At 34.4% G+C, this 23,876-nt stretch overlaps 1 protein-coding gene across 9 annotated transcripts in view; it reads right to left on the reverse strand.

Moving 5' to 3' along the window:
* The window catches only part of LOC110098326 (myosin-2 heavy chain), a 74,723-nt gene that overhangs the window by 30,534 nt on the left and 20,313 nt on the right, over positions 1-23,876 (reverse strand). For all 9 annotated transcript variants that reach the window (XM_020825135.2, XM_028696878.1, XM_020825134.2 and 6 more), the window contains 4 exons: positions 18,045-18,128; positions 17,890-17,951; positions 5,713-5,815; positions 1,962-2,111 (listed from right to left, as the gene is read on the reverse strand). In XM_020825135.2, the coding sequence (XP_020680794.1) occupies positions 1,962-2,111; positions 5,713-5,815; positions 17,890-17,951; positions 18,045-18,128 (399 nt within the window). The remainder of the gene's footprint in view (positions 1-1,961; positions 2,112-5,712; positions 5,816-17,889; positions 17,952-18,044; positions 18,129-23,876) is intronic.

The raw sequence follows: 23,876 nt of genomic DNA on the forward strand, positions 1-23,876 counted from the left end.
AGTTACAACTTTTTCCCACATAACATTAACTTCCTCATGCATATACAAAATCTTAAGATTTAGAATCCTACTCTCAAAAATATTTTTGTTAATATTCTTTAAATGCTCACATCTAATTTTAGAACAATATTTCCATCTAAACACTGTTGTTTCCAAGTCACAAGTCCTGGATGAGAAAAGTGAAGGGTTGTGTTAGGTAGTCGACAGCCAGCATAAAACTTGTCGAAAGAAAGACAATGAAGAAACAAGAAAATATTCTTTTATTTTGCATTGATACAACTAGACTACATTGTTCTTATAGAAGTAAACATGGAATAAATACGCCAAATTAAAGAGAAGAAATAATATTGAATCCTCCATATTTATTACAGTAGGAATGAATAACAAAGATACCAAACAAGCCCAATACAACACACATAATCAGAAGAGAGATCCACTGATTTAATGCGGTTATTCTGCTTGCCATTTACATCTAACATAGGGCCATCCATCAGCTGGCTCATATTTGATGAATTGAGGTAATAAATTGAAAAACTGAAAAAAGTTTTAGAACAAAATCTACGGACAATTTTAACCATTTACTTCGTTAGGATCCATTATAAAAGCATTAAGGCGCCTTCATTCGGCACATGCATAAATTGAATTACCAAACTAATGATAAGGCAATGCCTAGCCTAGTATGAAATAAACATATGAGCTTTCTACCTAAATGTTGATATATGCCTTTATCTACAAGCATATTGGTGTTTTGATGACTTAACTTTTTATTTAAATCTACAGCAGTATCGATACATTTGCATTTCAAATACTCACACTATTTCAAAATTTGTAAGAGAAGAATGATTGTTTAAGCCACAATTTTATGACTAGATAATGAAATAAGTACAACAAGAACAGTTAATATAAATTGCCAAAGAAAAAAAGAAAAATACATAGCACAAAATAAAGATAGTACGAAGTATAAGCAACCATACAATAACAACAACATTAAGCCTTTATCCCACTACGTGAGGTCGGCTATATGAATCATTTTTTCTCCCTTGTGTCCTACTAAGAGTCAAATTCTCAAAAGTATAAGCAACCATCAGAGCTAAATAAAATTAAACGGTTAAACATCTAGCTCTAAGCTTGGTGAAAATAAGTGAGTGAAAATGATTTTATATCTAAACTGTTTTGCATGCAAGCATTTTAAGAATTTTACATGCATCACATCTCATGGGTTCCTAATAGTTCATCATGATAGGGAAAGGATTAAGGCACAACTAGCTCAAAAAGCAAATCCAAAAGATTATACAACTGCTAAGTAAAAAGCCCATCATGATACAGTAATATCTGACCACTACAATTGGAGCTTATATTGGCAGGAACCCTGTATAAGTAAAATCCAGTGAAAAAACAATTGGATAGGTAAATAAGCGGCCTCAGTTACAATTTCTATAGCAATAACTAGCACACTATTTGTTATCAAAATAGTGCATAAAGATAATACTTATCGAAACAAGTTATATCCATACACATCATACATGCAAATCCATACACGATGCATTAAGCACTTAAAACAAGTAAACTATTACAAATGCCTTGGCATTTCGCAATAAACAACTTGCAGAAAAATCTTAGCACAATATTTCACCACATTTGCTATTAGAGGTCCTCGTGCAGAAAATGGAAAGAAAGCAATAAGAAATAATTTAATTATCCAATATAATATTGAAATTACTAATACCAGTGAGTGAAAGGGCATGTAGGTTATGCAAGAAAAATAAAAGTATACGTAGATGGACAAATGCTGTAATTTTACGCAATATAAATCACCTAGATTTTAAGCTATTAAATGCGAGTAGATGCTACAGATATGGTGTATTTCAAACATGGTTTAACTGGGCAAGCCAATTAAAAAATTAAGTGCAGGGCAAGGCAATTAAAAAATTAATTGCAAGAAAAATGGTGATTAAACTCACGATGTAAGTCGACGTAGCTGATCTTCCATCACTGTTAAAAATCCACTTGTCCGAAGAATCATCAAGAAGGCATGAGCACCTGCTTTGCCATGTATGATCTGCAGAGGGTCCAACATCTTGCTGGCGAATCGCATAAAACTTATTAACTACCTACAAATGAAAAAATCTATTACTCCAAGCCACAAAGGTTGCAAGCTAGATCTAATCATTAGAGGGCGCGAGACATACATCACTTTACCTTATAGAACAAGGAAAAGCTAAATAATAGCAAGAAACAAAATACTCAAAAAAAAAAAACCCTAAATAAGGAAATTTTGACACCATCTTCATCTGTAAACATGGAGGCCAGTTAGGGGAGAAAGAAGCAACCATGATTATACAAGAACAGGAAAAAATCATCCAAACTTGCGTTTCATAGACAAGCTTGCATTCAGGGAATAAAATAAAAAGCATCTTGAAAACTAAGGCAATGTCAGGAAGCAAATGAAGTACTTAAAAAGTCAGCACTTAAATAAAAATGTCGGATACTGCATCTGCAACCAGTTTGCAAGCCTTTTTACCTCCATTATTCAAATATTCGTCAACTGTAAATGACCAGCACTATATCACCATATTTATTGCCATTTAAGCATGAGATTCATGTCTAACAAGTTAATCCCATTAATCATGGGAAATAGACGAGGGCGAAAATCTTAAAAAGAAATCTAATGTCTCCATCCATACCCCAGAGCAATTCAGCTTGAAGGAAACTACGATATTTTTGACCAAAAGAAAACCTTAAGGGCACCTGTGCTTGTTACAGTGCTACTTTGGAATGAGAAAGGAAAATTTTTTCATCTTTTACTTTTCGAAGGAAGCTGAGTCTGTCAAAAAACGACAGAAGGCTTCTTTGTGGAAGAGTATCTCAGTCAATTAGGAGTAGACAACTTTAGAGAACATATAAAAAAGGGGTAATAAAATCTTATTTATTTTTTAATTAGTCTTATTTATTTTTGAATTAGTCATATACTGATTATAATTTGAAAAAGACTAAAGTAAAACATAAGGGATATTGATGACTTTCCCGTTTGTATTAGTGCGAATGTAGCTTTGGAAGGATATGAATTAAAAATAAAAATAAAAAATCTTTGAAAGGATATGAGAAAGGGTGAGAAAATTAAGACTAGTTTGGATGAAAGAATGTAAAAATTTGTAAAATTTACCTCACGCTTCAAGTTTTCTCCACAGCCAACAAGTTCTCCAAGAAGGGAATCAGCCATCGCATGTTAAGATGATCATTCTTGCCCTCATAGGGACTCTCAAGCAAGCCCAAGAGAAAAATAGATGAAGAAGTTATAAGAAATTCCAAAAGGATTTCAATGATTCAATTCAAGGTACAAAATCCATTATTCATTAGCAAGAAGCAGAAAAAATAATGTATGTGCTAATGATAATCAGTATATCATTTCAAAATTAATTGTAATTAATTTCTCTAGCTATAGGTAATCTTTCCTATTTTAATGAATTCAAAATAATTCTAAAATAGGATCCCATTCTTAGGAATTTTCTCTCTTTCGTGAACTTTTCAATGGAGTTCTCGAAAACTCATAAGTTTTGTCTTATAAAACCTAGAGCCCTAATGAAGTTAGTTTACCATTACACAAATCTTAGGATTTCTTTGATTCAAGTTAAACAAATTCAACTTGAATCCGCTTCTATCAAGGCTTTTTTGGTTTGGCATCTTCTTGGACCTACATAGAGGATTTCAAAAAAACCTCTAAACTGTTCAACAGGACGACAACAATCCACAGGACTAAAATCTAAATTCTTTTGGCCAGATCGAGTCAAAAATTGATCTATAGCTTTAACCCAAATCCTATTTTTTCTTACCCGATTGACTTAATCAATCAAATAACACATCAACCTTTCAACCCATTTAGAAATCTCTCTCCCTTGAACAAATCTTGCAATGATCAGAGATTTGTATGGATCAAACCCAACCCATCTCTATATAGATTTTCCTTGTTTGGTGTTTCTTATAACCTCATATAAAAGCTTCATGCAGCCTTCTAATGAGTCCAAGCATTTGAGTACTTAGAATCAAATCCTAAGCTTATAGGATTCCTCTGCTTGCCCAAAAGCAGAAAAATGTTCCCATTATATCAATGATTCACACCCTAGCTTCCCCTACATGATTAACTCAAATTAATCAAGTACTATATCATTTTCTTGAATTTATCTGAAGCCCTCTTTTGCCTTTAAACAAATTTTAAAGTTATATGAGTTCGGGAAGAAAAATCCAAATCTGACTTCTCTAAAAATGATTCATCTTGCTTGACATTTTTCATAGAACACTTTAAAGATCTCCTAAGATCTTTTAAAGAGTTTCAAAGAAGATTAACATTTTTTAAAACCCTTTTAGGAGCCAAGCAATCATAGACAAGCCTTAAGTTTGCTTTGTTTTGGATTGAACCAAGTTCCCGTTCAAATTCTTCTACTTAAGAAACTTTCTAAGTCCCCCATAGAGATTTCCAAATGACCTCTAAGAGATTATTAATTAGTGTTTATTCTAGAGCCAAAATCTAGAATTCTCCTCAATTTGTTTAACCTCAAAGTTAACAAATGATCTCAACACTTTAGCATAGGATCTCAATTCTAGCATCTTATATTTTCTTAATCAAATTAAGTAAATGGAACCTTCATCCTTATACTCCCAAGTTCTAGGATCCTTCTTTGATTTATAGTCCTAAAACTATCAATCAAATTCAACAACTTCAATCATATTTGCTAAGCCATATTAAGCATATACTCCAATTTCTATAGACCCAAAAATCTCATAGAATAGTCTATAACCCTTAGCCCAAAAGTTATAGGTTAAATTTCATTCTCTCTTAATCTAAAAAAGCAATAAGAGATTCCATAACTCGTTAGCCTTCAAGTTAGATACTAAAAATCCTAATTTTGATTTGAAACCAATTCCAGTAATAATTCAATCATCATATGCAACACAAAATCACATAACAGCCTTTACTCCTTAGCCCCAAAGTGCCATGCTTCTTCAGCTACAAAAGCTATTGAAACATCCGTATTCATTTTCTTTCATCTTAAAATCAAGTGGATGAATATATCACCTAGCCAAGAATACAATCCTAGAAGTCCCTCGTATTTCTTTTCCTTGGCCCTAATCCCATTGGCTCACTTGTGTAATCCAATCAAGTAATTTACTTTTTTCCTTCTTGGCCTCAAAGTCAAGAATCACTTATTTGATCAAATCAAATAAGTGATTTACCCATCTAGATCAAATGTTTCAAGCCTCTTTTAAGAGCATTTATTCTGAAATTTGTCATACCCAATTAAGTGAATTTCATTGAGTCCTACGTAGACAACAAACACAAGAGTTTATATGGAAACTTTGCACAGAAGTGACAAATGTAATAGGATTTGGCAAAAATAGTGCCTATCTTCGGCAATTTTTATCTTCCTTCAGCTAGCTTAAGATGCTTTTCAAGGATACCATGAAAAAACAAAATACCATGTTATGCTCTCGAGTCTTGACAGACAGCAAACAGGAAAAACTAATTCAAGGTAGACATGGTTATAGATATTGCTGTAAAAAAATTCCTGATTACACATTTTTTTTAAAGAATAACCACAGTAAGGGAAAGAAAGGACTTTGGAAGAGAATTTAACAATCTGCAACATGAAGTACATTGAAATGTGCAACAAAAACTTCAATTATATTTAAATATTACAAAGCGATGAGATCTCATACCTTCTCAAAAGATTCAACTTTCTCTTTTATTTCACCCAGCTCATTCTCTAAGGCAACATGCCGTTCCTTTTCACTGTGGTATGCTGATTCAAGCTCCTCTAATCTGCCAGTGTAAATATTTTGAAACCTATCAGAGGTTTAACATTCTCTTCATGCATGCATTGTTACATTTGTTCTATTAGATCAACAACAAAAACCAACATCATTGTGACTGATAGAATTAAAAGTTGATATAGGCTAGTTTATAATTGTTGTTTACCGTTAAGCTCATTGTTCCCTTCCTACATACTCTTTGCTCTGTTTTTTTTATATTTCTTCTATCAGTCAATAGCAAAAAATCAACTACTACTTTGAATTTAAACTTTATATATGAAAGTTCGTAATGATTGTTTACTACTAGCAAGATAAATGAGGGTTTGAAATTATAGTTTAGCTTACAGATTGATAGATATCAACGGCAGAACGTAATCGTGAATGTTTTGAATTTAAGGTTCATATGAGGGTTTATGACGGTTGTTCGCAGCTAATTTGATGGAGACAATCAAGGCCATACATGGGATTATAATCATGTGATATCTGAAAATTTTTACCATGCTCAGGTATATTTGAGAGATTCCAAGTCGATTTTTCGGATGAAAAAATAAACATTAATTAAAACACAAGCCAAATATTTCTCCATTTTGCAAGAACTTGACGATATGGTTTGAGTTTTTCCCATAGTACAAGCCTTAGGTTAATTACCTCTCTCAAACATGAGAGAACTTTTAAATAAAGGCAAGTCAGTAGTCTCTATAATGATGCTTTACTTTGATATCAACAATTTGGAATAGGCAAAGAAAAATATACCACCATTGGCTTATAGACAAGGAACTTTTATTCTATCCAGTGAACATACGCAGAGGAAGGTTCGGTTTTAGGCACAAAAGTGCATGTACCGAGTTTTTCGCGCCTGTACCGAGTTTTTTGAAAAAACTCGGTACAGACGCTTTTTTGCCTAAAACCGAACCTTACTCTGCGTACGCTCACTGGATAGAATAAAAGTTCATAGACAAGGTGGTGGCGAGATAAAAATAAACCCATCAAGATTGTATGATTTCATCATCTCGGGTAATCAAGGACCATCTTTAGTCAATAAAGGTAATTAACTCAACCTGACTAGAGAATCCATCTTAGCAATAACAAGTTGTATTACCCAAAGAAACCTTATAGACAGAGTAAAACATATCTGACCAAACGAAATAGACAGCTTTATGCCTAATTGAGTGTGTATTAATGCTCACAACTCAGTATTAGGTCATAATAATAATATATAGCATCATTGCAATAAGGTTATTCACCCAGTTAGAAGGCATATGTCACATCTTATTAATGTAATATTTTTTAATGTGTTCATATAAATATAAACAATATGTCAATGGCACTTTGCAAGAATTGGACAAATTTGAATTTGTCATCTTTGGCAAACTAATACAGAGGATGAATGTATAGTTGCTCTAAGCATGAAGCAACAAGCCACTGCTAGAGCTTTTTGGTTTTTTTCCTATATATGTTTGGATTCGAAAAAGTTCCATCTAATAATGATCGTGCTTTCATTATGCCCATCATCAAGAAAAGCAAGGTTCAAAATTGCATGATTGGATAATGAGGTGTTTTTTCCGCAAGGTGAGGCACAAGCCTTGAGGCATTTTGAGGTGTAAGCCTCAAAACTAAATCACTAAAATAATGAAAATATGATAATTGAATAACATACTTAAATCAAAGTAAGATGCTAAAACAAAATTATAAAGAGTCAAATGCCATGGAAAATCATATAAGGCTATGAACAACATTAAATGAATAATTCACCCAATTCAACATAAACAAGGAATCTAAGGAAATAATTTATGAATTCAAAAAGTCTCCACCTTCTCATCACTTAGAGGGTCCCCATTTGAATTATCAATATAGTTTATCACTCTCTCTGTTGGCTCAAAAAAACGGCACGTCGCATGAACCCCGCTTTGCATGAAATAAATAAATTGCCTCCTATCTTTCATGATGATATATAAATTGAATCATGCCTTTCAGGAGGGGGGATGGAATTTGTTTCCTCCTTACAAGAAAATATAAATATTGACTTTTGTCTTTCGAGAGGGGAATAAGATTCGTCTCTTGCCTTGCAAGACAAGTTTCATACATAAGTAGCTATGTGTGATATTTCTTAAGATATTAACCATTTATTGGTGGCATGGGCATTTGACCTTTTAGGTCTATAAGTTGATAGGCTCCTCTTTCATATACTATTTCAATAATGCAGGGTCCTTCCCAGATTGAGTAAAATTTACCTCCAAGACAACGGTGAGGGACTAAAGGTCTTCGAGGAACCAGAACAAGTTCACTTCCTTGAAGATTCTAGTACGAACCATTCGATCAAGAGCCATAGCCATTCTTGCTTTGTAGGATTCTAGACATTGTTGAGCTTGAAATCGAACTTCATCAAGAGCTTCAAGTTCTTCAAGTTGTAGAAGATCAATTTCTTCTTTAATTAATTCGTATTGAACAGCAATACGAAGAAATGACAACTCAACCATAAGATGTAATATCACCTCAATTCTGAAAACGATAAGAATATGGGGTGGCTTGTGTTGTTGTTTTATAAGTAATATGATATGCCCACAAAGCTTCTGTCAATTTACCGTGCCATTCTCTTTTATTTTAGAGAGAATTTTCTTAAGAAATTTACTATGATTTTGTTTAAAATTTTAGCTAAATCATTGGCTCTTGGATTATATATTGAAGAATAGTGCCAATCTATATTATGTCGTTTGACAAATCGATAGATTTTAGCACTCTTAAAAGTCGTACCATTGCCAGATATGACTCAGTGGTACTCCAAATTGATAGACAATATTATCTCAAAAAAATGTCATCACATTGTCTGCTTTAACTACTCTCAATGGAATTGCTTCAGCCTATTTTGAGAAGTAGTCAGTGGCAGCAAAGATGAATTGATATCCTAAAGAAAAGGGTGGTTCTATAGGACCTATTATATCGGTAACCTAATTTTCAAATGGCCAAAATGCTACTGTATGATGTAGCGTGTTAGGCGGCCGATGCATGATATCTTCATGCACTTGACATTGATGACATTTATTAGCATAGTCGATATAATCTTAGACCATGCTTGGCCAATAATATCCCAAATGTTTGATTTTGATTTTCATTTTTGGACAAGATTGATGTGCACCATACAGTCCTTTGTGAATTCACTTATGACTCTTTGGAATTCATCATGACCCAGGCATCGTAGTCACATTTGATCAAATAATCTACGATATAATGTATCATTCATGAAAGCATATCTTAATTCTCTTAGAGATATTTGTGAAGCCATAGATTTATTTTTAATGCATTCCTATTTTAAATAGTTATGAGAATTAGATCCTCCTAAAGATTTGTCAATTATTTAGCTAGCTTTGTCAGTGCATCGGTTTTGTCATTTTCACTACATATAATTCTAATGAGAATTACTTCATGAATTTATTGTAGGAGTTCCAAAGCATACTCATGATATGAGAATAATTCAGGCTTATTGATTTTGAAAACACATGTTATTTGTTTGATTATGAGTTGAGAATCTCTATATATATGGTGTTTTTGTATTTTCATGTTAATTGCAAGCTCAAGACCCACTATTAAGGCTTCATATTCAGCCTCATTGTTACTGCGAGGTTCTGTTAAGCTGCAGGAATATCGGAGTATATTTTTTTGAGGTGTAATGAATATAAGGCCACTGTCTATCTTAATTGTCGGAAGTTTAGGTGGCATGGCTAGTTTTATTGATGAATCTCCACCGAAATAGAGCTCTCATTCTTGCATATTTTCTCTTTCTTCCACTTCAAGTATGCGTTCATCTGACAACTCATCATTAAGTGGAGAATTTGCAGGTAAAGGATGGATTGCTAGAAAACCAGCTAGGGTATGTCCTTTCACCGCTTTTTGTGGCATATATGTTATGTCAAATTACATTAGCAAGACGACCCACCTAGCTAGATGACCAATGAGAGTGCGTCTAGTCATTAAAAATTTTAATGAATCTACTTTAGATATTAAAGTGATTTTCTGGGATAACATATAATGTCGAAGTTTTTAAGCGGCAAAGATTAATGCTAAGCACTGCTTTTTGATTGCGAATATTTCGATTCTGCCTCTATTAATCACCGGCTGATATAATAAAAGGCATTTGTTTGCCATCTTCATTAGTCTGTGCTAGCAAAATACTCTGAGAGATTCCTTGACAGCTATTATATATAGAATTAAGGTTTACCTAGAATAGGAGCACCAAGTATTGGAGGACATATTTTAAGCTATCAAATGTCTCTTAACAAGCATCATCTCATATGAAGGGTATATTTTTCTTCATTAATCGAGTGAATGGTTGACATCTACATGAAAGGTTAGATATAAATCTTGGAATATACGTTAATCTACCTTGGATTGAGCGAAGAAGTTGTTTAAACTTTTTGGGGGTGGCATTTTCACTATCGCTTTAATTTTAGCAGGGAATTTAGATTCCCTATGGCGTACAATAAATTCAAAAAAAAAATGGATGCAACACTGAAAGCATACTTTCATGGATTTATTTTAAAGTTGAATTGTTGAATTCTTTCTAATATAATCCTAAGATCATTTAAATGCTCATGTTGAATTTTACTTTTTACAACCAAGTCACTAACATAACATTGAACATGCTTATGAATCAGATCATAGAAGATTTGAGTCATTGCTCTTTGGTAGGTGGCCCAGCATTTTTCAAGACAAATGGAATCACCATGTAGCAATATAAGTCGATGGGAGTTCAAAATGAGATATGTTTTTCATCTTTTAGATCCATTTTGATTTGATTATAGTCTGATGATCCATCCATGAGTGATAACATGTCATGGTTCGATATATTATCAACCATAAGTTCTACATTAGGCAATGGGTAATCTTTTTTTTTTTTGCATGCTTTGTTCAAATCCAAGCAATTTATGCAAATACGGATTTGATCGTTCTTTTTTCTTTATTAGAACGATATTGACAATCCAATCAGCATACTTCTATTCTCAAATAAAATCAACTTCAATAAGCTTTTAGGTTTCAACAATGACTTATTCATCAATTTCAAGTCACATTCGCCTGAGTGCTTACTTGACAAAGGATATTCTAGTATCAATGGAGAGTATGTGCACTATCATTTCTAGTGATAATCTAGGCATTTCAGTGTAGTTCCATGCAAAACAGTCTTTGTATTCGAGAAATAACATTTTCAGCTCTTCCGCTTTGTCACGCGAGAGATTAGCGCTGAGAAACGTAGGTTTGGGATCTTCTTTCGTATCCAAATTTATCTATTTGAGCTATTCTATAGTAGCTTGGCCACATTCTTCAAACTATTTCGAAGCTTCTTTTAGATCTACAATCACATATTCAGTTTGATTTTCAAAGTTGGGTGATTCCTCATTTTTAACTATAATATTATAGATCATGGCTTCAGTGAGATATGGATGTCGAGGGTATCCAAGACCCCATCTTATATATAGACCTCTTCCAATAGGTCTTTGTGCATGCTCGTTATATCGGATATTTCTAAAATAATAGGCTTGTGAGTTTGTTTACACAAAGAAGATATTTCTTTCAACAAACCTTCTTATTATAGGTGCAGGATATTGAGGAATGACAGGCAACTATTTCTTCCCGTTCCCATTCCATTTCATGTGACATATATTCTAATATCACTGTTGATTCGTGGAAGGAAATACCACGTTCATATTCTTTTCTTGGAGGAATGTAAAAAGTTTTCAACACTTCTATACGTGTTTTGATGATATAGTCAATATTGTAAAATGTGTCACAGACATTGGTACTATTTTGATGACATTGGTGGACATCTAACGCTAAGATATCCTTATCATCGAAATTGACATATTCTTTAAATTTTAAGTTAAGGAACTGGTCATGCATCCTCTTCATTCTGAAGCTTTATAGTACCCCTAGGTTGATAAGGAAATTCTTCTTCCTTATGCTCAATTTACTCGAAGAGCTGCACCGTATTTTATTTGCATGATTAGCTTCATAATTAAAAGGGATCTTCTTTTTCCTTTAATCAGAGGTTTAAAGGTTTCAAAGATATCAACCTCTTCTTCAAAATCACTGCTCATATGATGTACTAACTTAATTTCTTTTATTTTATTCTTGTCTTTATCTTTCGACTTTCCTTAACCAAGTGCAATGGCCTAAATTTTAGTAAGAACATCATTCTTTGGCTTTTGAGTTATGAAATATTTGGCGTCATCGTAAATTTTCACTCTGTGCACCAAGAACGGTTGTTCATTACCATCGATACGATGTTCTTCATAATTTTGGTTGTGCTTCATGCATTGATGAAGTGTCGATGGCACTATACCATATTCATGGAACCACGATCTTCCGAAAAGTGCCTTGTAAGATGTGTTAAAATCAATTACATGAAATCTTGTCTCTGTATAGAACTCCCCAAGGCTTAGAAGAAGGACTACATAACCCAAATTCTCTGTCCTTGTTCATTGAATCCTTGCAGAAAGATCATACTTTGGTTAAATATTGAACATTCAGGGTTACTCTTTTGAACATTTTGAGGCTCATTAGATTAACAGAGGAACCTGAATCAATTAAGATTCTATTTATTTTTACATTGTTACGCTCTGCAATAACATAAAGTGGACTACTATGATATGTTGTCCCAAATAGCAGATCATTATCACAAAAAGTGATTGCATCGATATTTTGGGTGAACAAAGCTTCTTTCAAGTTTTGTTCTACAAAGAATGTTTCGTATTGTTCTGGATTCTACAAGGCTTTGCTGAGTGTCTCTCGAATGTTCTTAGACATAAGAAGGGCATCATAGATACTCAACAGTATAGGTAATTTGCGAAGATGTGATAAAATATTGTAATCCATATTTGCATTAACAATTGAGTTTAAGTGGATCTTGTGTCATAGCAGCTTTGTTGAGTTAAATGTTCTTCTCCTTATCCTAGTTTTCTTTTGAGGTGGAGGAAGAATCTGTTTTTTACTTCTTAGCTGGATTTGTGTAATCTCCATAAATGAACTAGCCTCGGTCTAAGAGTTCTTTGAAGTTGCTATATTTTCGGGTTCCTAAGAATATGAGCTACTTCCGAGTTTCGCGCATATTTCTTTAAGAGTCCTTTTACCCTTACTATCACTTTCTTCATCGAGGAAGTGTAGTTCTTCATCATTTGAATCAGTGAAAGGAGCTGATGTATGATGTACTTCCTTAGAAGGCATTTTCACATCAATTTTATGGTTAGCAAGAGGTGCATTGCATCCTCTTGCAGGCCTTCCACCTCGTTTATTTATGACTCGGCAAGTCTCAATTAGAATACTATACTCCTTTTCTGATTCCGAGTCAAGATAAAAATCAGCCATGTATTCCTCTAGCCTAACAGGTTGCCTAGTGATATTCATCAATAGAGTCAATGTATTTTTGAATTACAGTTTTCTGTCTTGTTAATCTCTTCTTCTTTTCTTTTTGAGATTTTGATCTAGGTTTATGCTTTTCATTTTGGTCTTTGAAATATTTCAAAGGTTTCTTCTTGCTTGAGTTGGTCCCCTTCGCAACTGGATTCTTTGAAGAAATGAGTCGTGGATCAACTTCCAATTCTAAAGCATTCTTCCAAAGAATGCCTTAAATGGTCCAGCAAGATATTCATCATTCGTTTAATTTTCTTCGAGATAAAAGTTTATGAACCACCTTCATATTCTTGGAGTATTTTTCCTTTATCACCATGTGTTTTGGCAAGGCATGGTTGATATAAAATTGGTTTTCTCCCTTTTGGAATTAATCAGGACACTATTAGAAAGTGTCAGTTCACCATTCTGATAATTCTTTTTGACCTAATCTTTAAATATAAAGTTGTCTTCAATTGGGTGACTTACAATCCTATGATATGAACAGTAGTTTGGATCACCAGTCATGCCAGCTTGTTCAGGTCGACGAGACTCCGACAATTGAAGATCGATCTTAGGCGCTTACCTGAAAATCTTTCTCGTACATTCCCTTTTAAATGAATTTGGTTTGTTAATTTTCTCCTCCAAAGTAGGGCACCTTTGCCTTTCTTTTATTTGCTTTATCATTTTCGGTGGATTCATTGCATACCCTTTTTCTTTCTTGTTGGAGAAAGACGGGAATGTAATATTCACCTCGTTCCTCTTTAGATCAAATATTGACATGTTTTCCTTTCTCTGACGGATTATTATTATAGTTGAAGCCAATGCTTCTAGGTATGGGCAACCTTTCGAATTTGGCGACATGATCCAGCAACTCAACAGCATGCTTTTCAGTGAGCTGTTGCTCACATTTCATGGTGAGATACCTCCATCTTGTTATGTATTTGGTGATCGATTCATCTCTTTTCCTCATTTTCAAAAGCGATGTAAATGATAGTCACCCTCTTCTAGGGGTGTAGTAAGTGAGCCGAGCCGGCTCGAACTCAACTCATTAACGAGCTCGCGAGCCAAGCTTATCGAGCTTCGAGCTCGAGCCTACAATTGAGCTCTAATGATAAACGAGCTCGAGTTCGAGCTCAACCCGACTCGACTCGAAAGCTTATCAAGCTAGTCTATATAATTATATATATATTATATTTATAATATTATTTTTTTATAATATGTCCCATTTGGTCAATTTTGGTTGACCTGGTCAACCGGGTTGACCCCGGGTCCAAGCTCGGGCTCGACAGACTCGACTCGACCCACTGAACCCAGTGGGGAGGGCCATAGGGTCTGGCTTGGTCAATTTGACCAAGTCAACTCTTTAGGCCCGGGTCTGGGCAAAATCGAGGTCAACAATGATTCGGCAAATGTTCTTATTGAGTCATTGGGTAACTTAGCATACCACCAAAAAGTTGTACCTGTTAGACTACTAATGAATTGGAATAATAATAGAGCAGCATTACCGCCCATATTTTCACATATAGCTTTAAATTGTGTCAGATGCTGACGAGGATTTGCGGTACCATCAAATATAAAACTTTGGTACTACATATCCCTTTGGATACTTAATTTGATCGTATTCAGTGGGATGTTAGCGGTCTTTACCCACCAAAGCTTCAACAGCTTCAAAAGCAATAGCTTCCTTAACCTTTTAGCTGATGAGGTTCTTGATTTGGGCTTTGTTGACCATTCCATCCTCTTTAGAAACTATCAGTGTTGGCTCCTGTAACTCTTCTGATCTTCTATCATGAGTGACCAGTCCATCAGGGGGACTAGTTTGAACATTTCATTAGGAATTTATTAATAGTGGTCGGCTAGTTGTAGCCATCATGCCAAATTGTCCGAACAACTCTTTCATCATATTACTTATCACATCAAGACGAGCATTCAAATGATTGATTTCTTGATCTTTCTTTTGTTGCATAAATTGCATTTCCAATTACAATCTTCTTATAAACTCTTCAGCTTCTTCCTCCTTAACTTCTTCTGGTTGTGGAGTTATATTAACAGGTGTTGTCTGTTCTTGATCATCTCGCAGTTGTTCTTCGCTTTGCATATTTAAAGCTACATTTCTAAGAGCGTATGTATATTGATTAAATTGATCATGAACATGATCAACCATTCGAACAACTTCAATGTCCATGGGATCAATATACCTTTCCACTTCTTCAACATCATTGTAATAATTGTCACTTTCATTCAACTCGAGATTATCTCCAAGTTGGGATCGACGCTTCCAATATATGACTAGAGAGTCTGAGGATTTGTTATAAATAGCATTCTCCTCTCTTTCTGGAACATGCTTGTCAACAAAAGATTTTTCTACTAGAGGATAAGTTGATAACTTATGACCTTGAGGTTGAAACCATCTCTTACTGTCTTCAGGATATTTGGGTTTCTTCGGAACCCAAATTTGTTGTTTTCTCGTGGTTACATATTGATGACCACCAGTATCAGAATATACCTTTGAATGACCATGTTCACCATATGATCATTGGGGCCTTTGTTTATCATATTTTCTGCCTTTCTGGTATAACCTCTTGTGTATAGGCTATCAAAATGCTATTTCATATGTTTTCTTCCATAGTATATTAGGATGGTATTTTCTTGGCTCTCTATAGTTGGGAAGATGTCTGATATCCTCTCTATAAGTCTTTCTAGAAACATTATTGTTCTCAAAATGAGCCACATTTGAGAAGATAACCTCATTGACAGATCTTCTTAATTTTCTTTGTAAGTTTCTGTCTTTGACGGCTTTCAGTATCTTGTATATTTTGGAAGATGCAGATTCTTCCTTCTTTAGTGGCTATGTTGTTGGCGAGAAGTATCCCAGAAAGACTTCTTTATTTCTCCCTCAGCATTGTTTCTTCTCACTCACTTCAATGGCTTGAAGTTATTACCAGCAGGGATGTTTTCTTCAATAGGAGGTAATGGTTCCTCAGTAAAAAGCATTTCTCTAAGTCGTTAGCTCGAAAACAAGCATTGGCTTTTCGACGAGGTTTCCTGGAAAGCTTAGTGCTTGTAGCAGAATTTCAATGTTATGCTCTTCGGGGGCTTCATTATGGATCATATTTTGGCTAACTGGATTAACCACAACAGACTTCATCTTGGGACCAGAAGTTTTCTTTTGAACGATCGGGATAGTAACAGGTGCTATAAAAAATCTTGAAAACACAGAGGCTCTCTTGGGAGTCTTTCCTTTGGTAGACTCGAAAGTAGGTCTTTCAGCAATACCTTTAGCAGTCAGTGCATCAACATTATTCTTAGGGAGGAACTGCAAAACTTTGAAATAGTTTTAAATTTGATGGTTGCTCCAGCAATGCCTATGTTCAATATGGCTTGAGGGAATTGCACTTTAGCTCCCTCGCCTAATTTCACAGTCACGAATGATTTCACAGGCACCATATTAAACAACATATTAACAAAACTTACAGAGATTAGAGTCAACATGAATTTTGTTGGAAAAGAAAACATAGGTAATTTAATCTTAGTTGATGGGGAAAATATAGGTAAACTCGAACAAGATCTCACAGTTCCGTCGTCCCGGGTATACCGTACGTTTCAGCCTACCAACACTAGTGATCGTTGACTATAGTGTCCAGAGAATCTGATTAGCAGTCATAGGTTGCCTCCTCTCAGGAATCCCGAGTAGACTTAGATGGTTAAATGTGGGTTGTAGTTTTAAAAAAGGTGATTTAGGGTTTTAAATCAGTTAGAATACCCTGTGATTAATATAATTTGGGTTTAGTGACTGTTTAAAAGTTACACGATTAATTGAATTGGCTCAGGGCTTAAGGCTTCCATTAGAAGTAATTCGGTGATTTAGCCTTAGAAGTAATTCGGTGATTTTAGAAGTAGGTCTTATGGATTTTATTGAATGTATAGCCGAAATAGCAAGTCTTACAACTTCCTATGGAAGACGCCTAACTATTTTGGATAGGTTTTATGGCTCCAAAATTTCAGAAGTAGCCTGAAAGTGATCTAATCAGCAAGCATAATGAACAAATGCAATCCAACATGATGACAATGTTAAAATAATCCTAAATCTATAGCCAGCACCATTCTATCTACAATAAATCAACAAGCCGTGCACAAAAACATCCCATTTGTCTTGTGTAGTTAATTATGGATTCTATAATTAAAGTTTGATTTTCATATTTATTTATTTCCTAAACATTTATTTCTCAACCTATTTCTGCGTTAACTTCTTATCTTTTTATAACACAAAACAAGGTAAAAATTCAACCAAAAAATCTTTCATTTTCTATTATTAAATCTTCTCATTCTAATTTTCAAGATATAATAGTGAATCTAACTCAATAATACAGAAAATGAATTAATTAGTTGCACCTACATTTTTTTAACCAAACTTCTTCAGATAGCAAAATAACACTATATGTTTCTGGATAAATTAAATATATAACAAGGTATGTCAGCAGAGAAATCAACGAGAATCTTAAATTATAGTTGTCAAAACAATCTATAATTTGAGGCAAATTACATCTTAATAGTTCTCTTAAGAAAGAATTTCCCTGTACTTCCATGAAATACTCTATACATAAGCTTTTAATAAGTACACGAATAATCAACACAAGGATTACGAAAAAGTTTTCTGAAACTATTTATGTTCATAAACTCTAAAATATTTCAGATGTAAAATAATACCTTCGCTCAGAAATGCTTAATTTCTCTGCCATAGATTCCTCCCGATCCTTAGCCTTCTCAGACTGAAAAGTAGAAAGAAATAACAATGCCAAATAAAAAGCAGAACATTCTGAATAATTTCTTATAATCAGATGAAAGCAAAATTAGATATTGACTTCCATTAAGGAGTGATCACGTTCTGAATATGCAGCAGCAACGCAACCCTGGAAAAACTTCAGCTGGTCTTCCGCTCCCTTGTTCTACAATATATCAGACAGCTAAAAACTCGATATCTCTATAGACAGATGATGTCAAGTAGCGGAATTGCAAAGAACAGCAGGAAAAATAAATAAAACACAAGAAAAATATATATATTAACTAAAGAATCCTCAAGTTTTTTAGAGAAATCCTCAATACATTGAAGCATCAGATCTGTAAAGCAAGAACATAAGAGAGCCAACATACGGCTGCAGGAATTCTTCATAACTACAATAATAGAAAAACCAATGATGATAGTTCATACATAAGGTCATATTTATAAACAAATTAAATCCTAATTAAGTATAAAAGAATCTTTTATTCATATTGTACTTTGAACCGAAGAGTTTCTGAATTTATTATTCTTCTTATTAAAAAATGATAATACATCTACATCTATCATATATATATATATATATATATATATAGAAAGAGAGAGAGAGAGAGTTTAATAAAGAAAATAACTAACTAGCTTTTTTTTTGTTTAGGATATAGAATCATAGGAGAAATTTTTTTTCCAAAAATTAGAAAATAAAATCATAGGATAAGTCACAATCAATCTCTCCTTTTATTTCTAAAATAAATTCCCTAACTTTGACCTTAAAATATTCAACACTCCCCCTCAAGCTCAAGAATATATCATATAATCTAAGCTTGCAATTTAAGTCTTCAAAGTTAAGTCTAAGTAGAGCTCTGGTGAGAATATATGTAGTTTGTTGTTTGGTAGAGATGTATTCCAATTTAACATCTCATTAGCCACCTTCTCTGTAACAAAGTGTCTGTCAATTTCAATGTGTTTAATCCTGCCATGATGTATGGGATTCTAAGCTATGTTGATAGCTACCTGATTATCACAAATCATCAAAAATAAGAGATAAACTCATTTGTCCTATTTCACAAAGAACACTTTATACCCAACTCCCTCTACAAATTCCTTGTGCCAGTGCTATGCACTTAGTTTCTGCATTACTTCTGGCTACCACTGATTGCTTCTTACTCCTTCAGGTAACAAGATTAACCCAGATAAAAGAGCACTACTCAAAAGTTGATCATCTGTCAATTATGTTTCTTGCTCATTCTGCATCTAAATACACTTCAATGTCACGATTCTCTGTCTTTCAGAAAAATAGGCCTTTCTCTGGTTTCATCTTCAAGTAAGAATCTTGTAGACTACTTCCATGTGTTTCTTTGTAGGGTTGTGCATAAATTGACTTACAACACTCACTGCAAAACCAATATTTGGTCGAGAGTGTGAAAGATAAATCAGACATCCAACAAGTCTCTAATATCTCTCACTGCTACATATATACTTTTGTACTCAGTACCAAGTTTCTTCTAACTATCCATAGGATTATCAAAAAGTTTGCATCCAACCATACTGGTCTTCTTAATAGGATCAAGAATATATTTCCTTTGAGAAACAACGATGCCCTTTCTTGATCTAGACACTTCCACTCCAAAGAAACATTTAAGATTTTCAAGATCTTTAACTTCAAACTCTTTTAACAAATACTTCTTCAAATTATGTAATTCCTCCACATCATTCCCATATAGAATAATATCATCATCATAAATTATCAATATAGTAATTTTTTCAGCATGAGATTTCTTGACAAACTGAGTATGACTAATTTCGCCCTATATGTAATCTAGCTTCAAAATAGCCCTTGTGAGTCTGTTAAACCAGACACAGGGAGATTGTTTAAGAGCGTACAAGGACTTTTTGAGTTTGCAAACCATATTCATTGTCATACTTTTTTTTAAAATCAGGTGGGATTTTCATGTAAACTTCCTCTCAACTGATCCATCTGCCTTGTACTTTTTAAAGAAAATCCACTTGAAACCCACAGGCCTTTTCCCAGCTGGTAAATCAATAATAGTTTATATTACAATCTTCTCAAGTGCATCAATCTCATCTTGTACTCTGAATTTTATAATGGCTCATGTATTGTGCTAGGAACCTAAATATCATCAAGAGAAGTAGCAAATGCTCTGTAAGAAGGTGATAGCCCTTCATAAGCAGCATAATTCCCAATGTGATGGAATGTGCATCCCCTACCAGGCTATCACCCTTCCTCAATGCAATCGACAAGTTAGAGTTATCAATGTTGGGAATTGGCACATCTCCGGCCTTATCCATGCATGTGTTTTATTCATGTGGACTTAAAATTGAGTTAATATCTTGGCCAAATGTTGGTTGTGATCCATGCTCTAGCTCCTGCCTTTTCCTTCTAATATAAACTTGAAAATTCACATTAACAAGTAGTCGAGCCATAAATTGAGCAGACACAGGAGAAGAAATATTTGAGGGTTGGACTGATGATTGAATAGGCACGGGTACAGACAAGTCTTGTGTACTGTCTTTGGGCACAAGCACAGGTTGAGAAGAACTTGGCGACTATGAGTGGGCAAAGGGCACGGACTCAAGAAAAACTCATAAAATTGATGTTTATTCATGCTCTCCCCCTAAACATGAGATTTGGGATAAAATTGCACATGTTCAAAGAAAGAGACATCCATGGTGCTGTTAAATCCTTTGTTGATTTGAGAATAATAATTGTACCCTATTTGAAATACACTTATTGGCTCTATGATCAAATTTGTTATGGTTTTAAGGATACACATGAACAAGTGTTGTGGAACCAATTACCTTAATTGGTAAATCACATGAAGCTGTACGAATGTAAGGAAAATTTTTCAGTAGAATCTAACATGGAAATTGAAAATTAAGGACTCTGGATGGCATACGATTGATTAAAAAGAACTATGAGAATGCTTCCCCTCAAAAATAATTTGGAACATTAGAAGTAAACATAAGACACCGGGCAACCTAAAAAATAAAAAATAAAAACTAAAAATAAGACACCGGGCAACCCCCAAGAGATGTCTATTATTGTGTTCAGTCACCCCATTTTATTGAGGGTAAAAACAATAACTTATGTGGATAATTTCATGGTTATGAAGGTACGTATTGAGACTACTAATGAAGTATTCCCTAGCATTGTCTAACTTGAATATCTAAATTTTAAAACTGAATTAATTTTGAAGTATAAAATTGAAGGTTTGAAAATTTTATCTGACCTCATATATTTTTTTCATAAGAAAAAACCAAGTTAACATTATATAATCATCAATACATGTCACAAATCATCGAATGCCAAAAACATTTTTTATCCTTGAGGTACCCCACACATCACTTTGGATCAAATAAAAAACAATTGAAGGTTTGTATGGAATTTGAGGATATATTACTCAAGTATTCTTTGCAATCTGACAAGTTTTACAATAAAAAAATGTTTGATTTTTTTTAATAAATAATTTGGGAAACAATGTTGCAAGATCCATAAAGTTAGGATGACCAAGATTATAGTATAACAATATAATTTCACTATCTTTATTGTCACTGAAATTGGATACATAATTGAAAGATTCTAACAGACTCTAAGATTGGATGCAATTTGCTTGAGAAACTTGATTTGAGGATTTTTCCCATAAGAGGATATAGAGCCCGGAGAATGGTTCAACACTATCAATCATCTTCACCGATTTCAAGCCCTCAAAAACACACAAGTTTAGATAAAATTTAGTAACAAATTGAGGTCAAGAGCCAATTAGCTAATGGACAAAAGATTACAATCTAAGTTTGGAAAATGTAGTATAGAATTGAGATACAATTCTTTAGTAAGTTGGATGAAACCTGTTCCAGCAATTTTTATGGGTGTTAAAATGGATTTTTGGGTCGAATTAGAGTGCAACCCGAAACTGACTTGCACTTGACCCGACCCGATTACACAAACGGATCTGAAATCCAAACCCGGGTAAACAAGACCCAAAACGCTGACCCGATTGGGCGACATGAGCACTACGTGAGGCTGTCCTCGAGCAAGAGCACGAGGCGAGTGGGTGAGTGCAAGCGCGAGCAAGTGGGTGAGTGCAAAAGAGAGGCGAGGTGAGTGCGAGCGGACAAGCTGGCAAACGGGCAAGCGTGAGGCGAGCGGGCGAGGTGAGCACGGGCAAGCAAGCGTTGGAGGGCAAGCGCAAGGCAAGGGGAGGCAAGCGGTGCGCGTGGGAGGCGAGGTGAACAGATAGTCAATGCGAGCAAGTGCGGCCATGCGAGTGCAAGTGGGTGCGACCGTGCAAGCGCAAGCAAGATGGGTAGCGCGCGCGACGGAGGATGTGAAGGGCGGTCATGAGGCCAGCTGAGCTCGATCTTGATCTAGGTTGATTTCAAGTTTTGGGTTAACCTGAACCCCACCGAAATTGGAAAGGGGTCAGAATACGAAGAATGACCAAACTCGATTTTTATGAGGACCTCGATGTGGCACTCATACTTGTCAACAAAGAATGACGCACCTAATATAAAGCTCGTCGTGGAGCCCTAGAACATAGTTGCACAGCATTGCTACAGTTATTTTAAACATGGTGCATAATATAAAACAATTATAAATAAAAATATGAATTAATATGAAATACTATGAAATGAGCTCAAAGTATATATTTATTATTTCATGATTTTTTTTATTTTCACAATGAACAAGACACGAGCTTTTTAGCAAACATTTGTTCAAGAACAACAAATTCTTTTTACAATCTTACTTGGTGTTTGCTTGATAAATATACAAAATTTGATTATTAAACATAGAATTTCCCCCAACATAAACCACTAAGAACTGACAATAATAATACTAATAACAACATCAACAAGAACAATTAGCTTTTAAGCCATTTACAATTACGTTGCTTTCCTTTCTGATTAATCTAACACCTTTCTACAACCAAAGAAGGGCACAAATATAAAAACAAACTATTGTAAATATGACAATAATAAGGGAGAATTTGTGAGAAGAAAACTTTAATTTTTTTATGAACCCCTTAATTAATAAAATAGAAGAAAAAAATAATGCTAACTTGAAATCTTTGGTTTAGGTACAAAGCTCAACCTATACCTCTCTAAAGATACCGTTGTTGACTTGCTAGCTTCACCACTCATTGTACAAAAGTCATAAATGATGTAGGTTACCTCTGAAGTCACAATCGTCACGATCGAAGGTGTAGGAACATTTCAACGAACCGATCAAAGCCTCAAGGGAAATCTTCATCACGCTGCAGATCACCTCCAAAGTCAAAATCATCACAATCGAAGCTTGTAGGAACTTCCAATTGAACCAATCAAAGCTTCTACGAAACTTCTTAACGTTGTAGGTTGCCAATAATGTCACGATCGACACATGTAGGAAGCTTCAATCGAATCCTAGAAACCTCAATAACCTCCGATCCAAGCCAACACCTATAGATCGAAGCCAGCACCGCTCTATCAAACCTTGTACGTGTGACTCCCTCTTCCAAACTCTTCTGCATGCGTGGCAACTCTTTTGTGCAAGTGTGGATGTTAATTTATGTTAGGATTAGGTATTTTAATTTATTAGATATACCAATTTATATCTTAAATGGTATATTTAATAAATTCAAATATAGTTTATAATTTTAAAATTAAAATCATTTAAAATAAAATTGCGAGTACCATTTGTATTTTGCGTCAAACATTATTGCTCTTTCATGATGTAAATAAAGCGCACTATTTACAATCAGTGCATCACGCCAAGCAAATGGCATCATAAGTGCGTTGCGCCGCGCAATGCGTCATGGTGCGTGCTATTTTGCACCAATGGCATAGATGGGGTACATGCATAGATGGGTATAAAGTATTAAAAAATATTCTTTTAGGATGACTAAGACCTAAAGAGTTTTAA

This window comes from Dendrobium catenatum, unplaced genomic scaffold (assembly GCF_001605985.2).
Source record: "Dendrobium catenatum unplaced genomic scaffold, ASM160598v2 fragScaff_scaffold_849, whole genome shotgun sequence".
Classification (NCBI taxonomy): Eukaryota; Viridiplantae; Streptophyta; class Magnoliopsida; order Asparagales; family Orchidaceae; genus Dendrobium; species Dendrobium catenatum.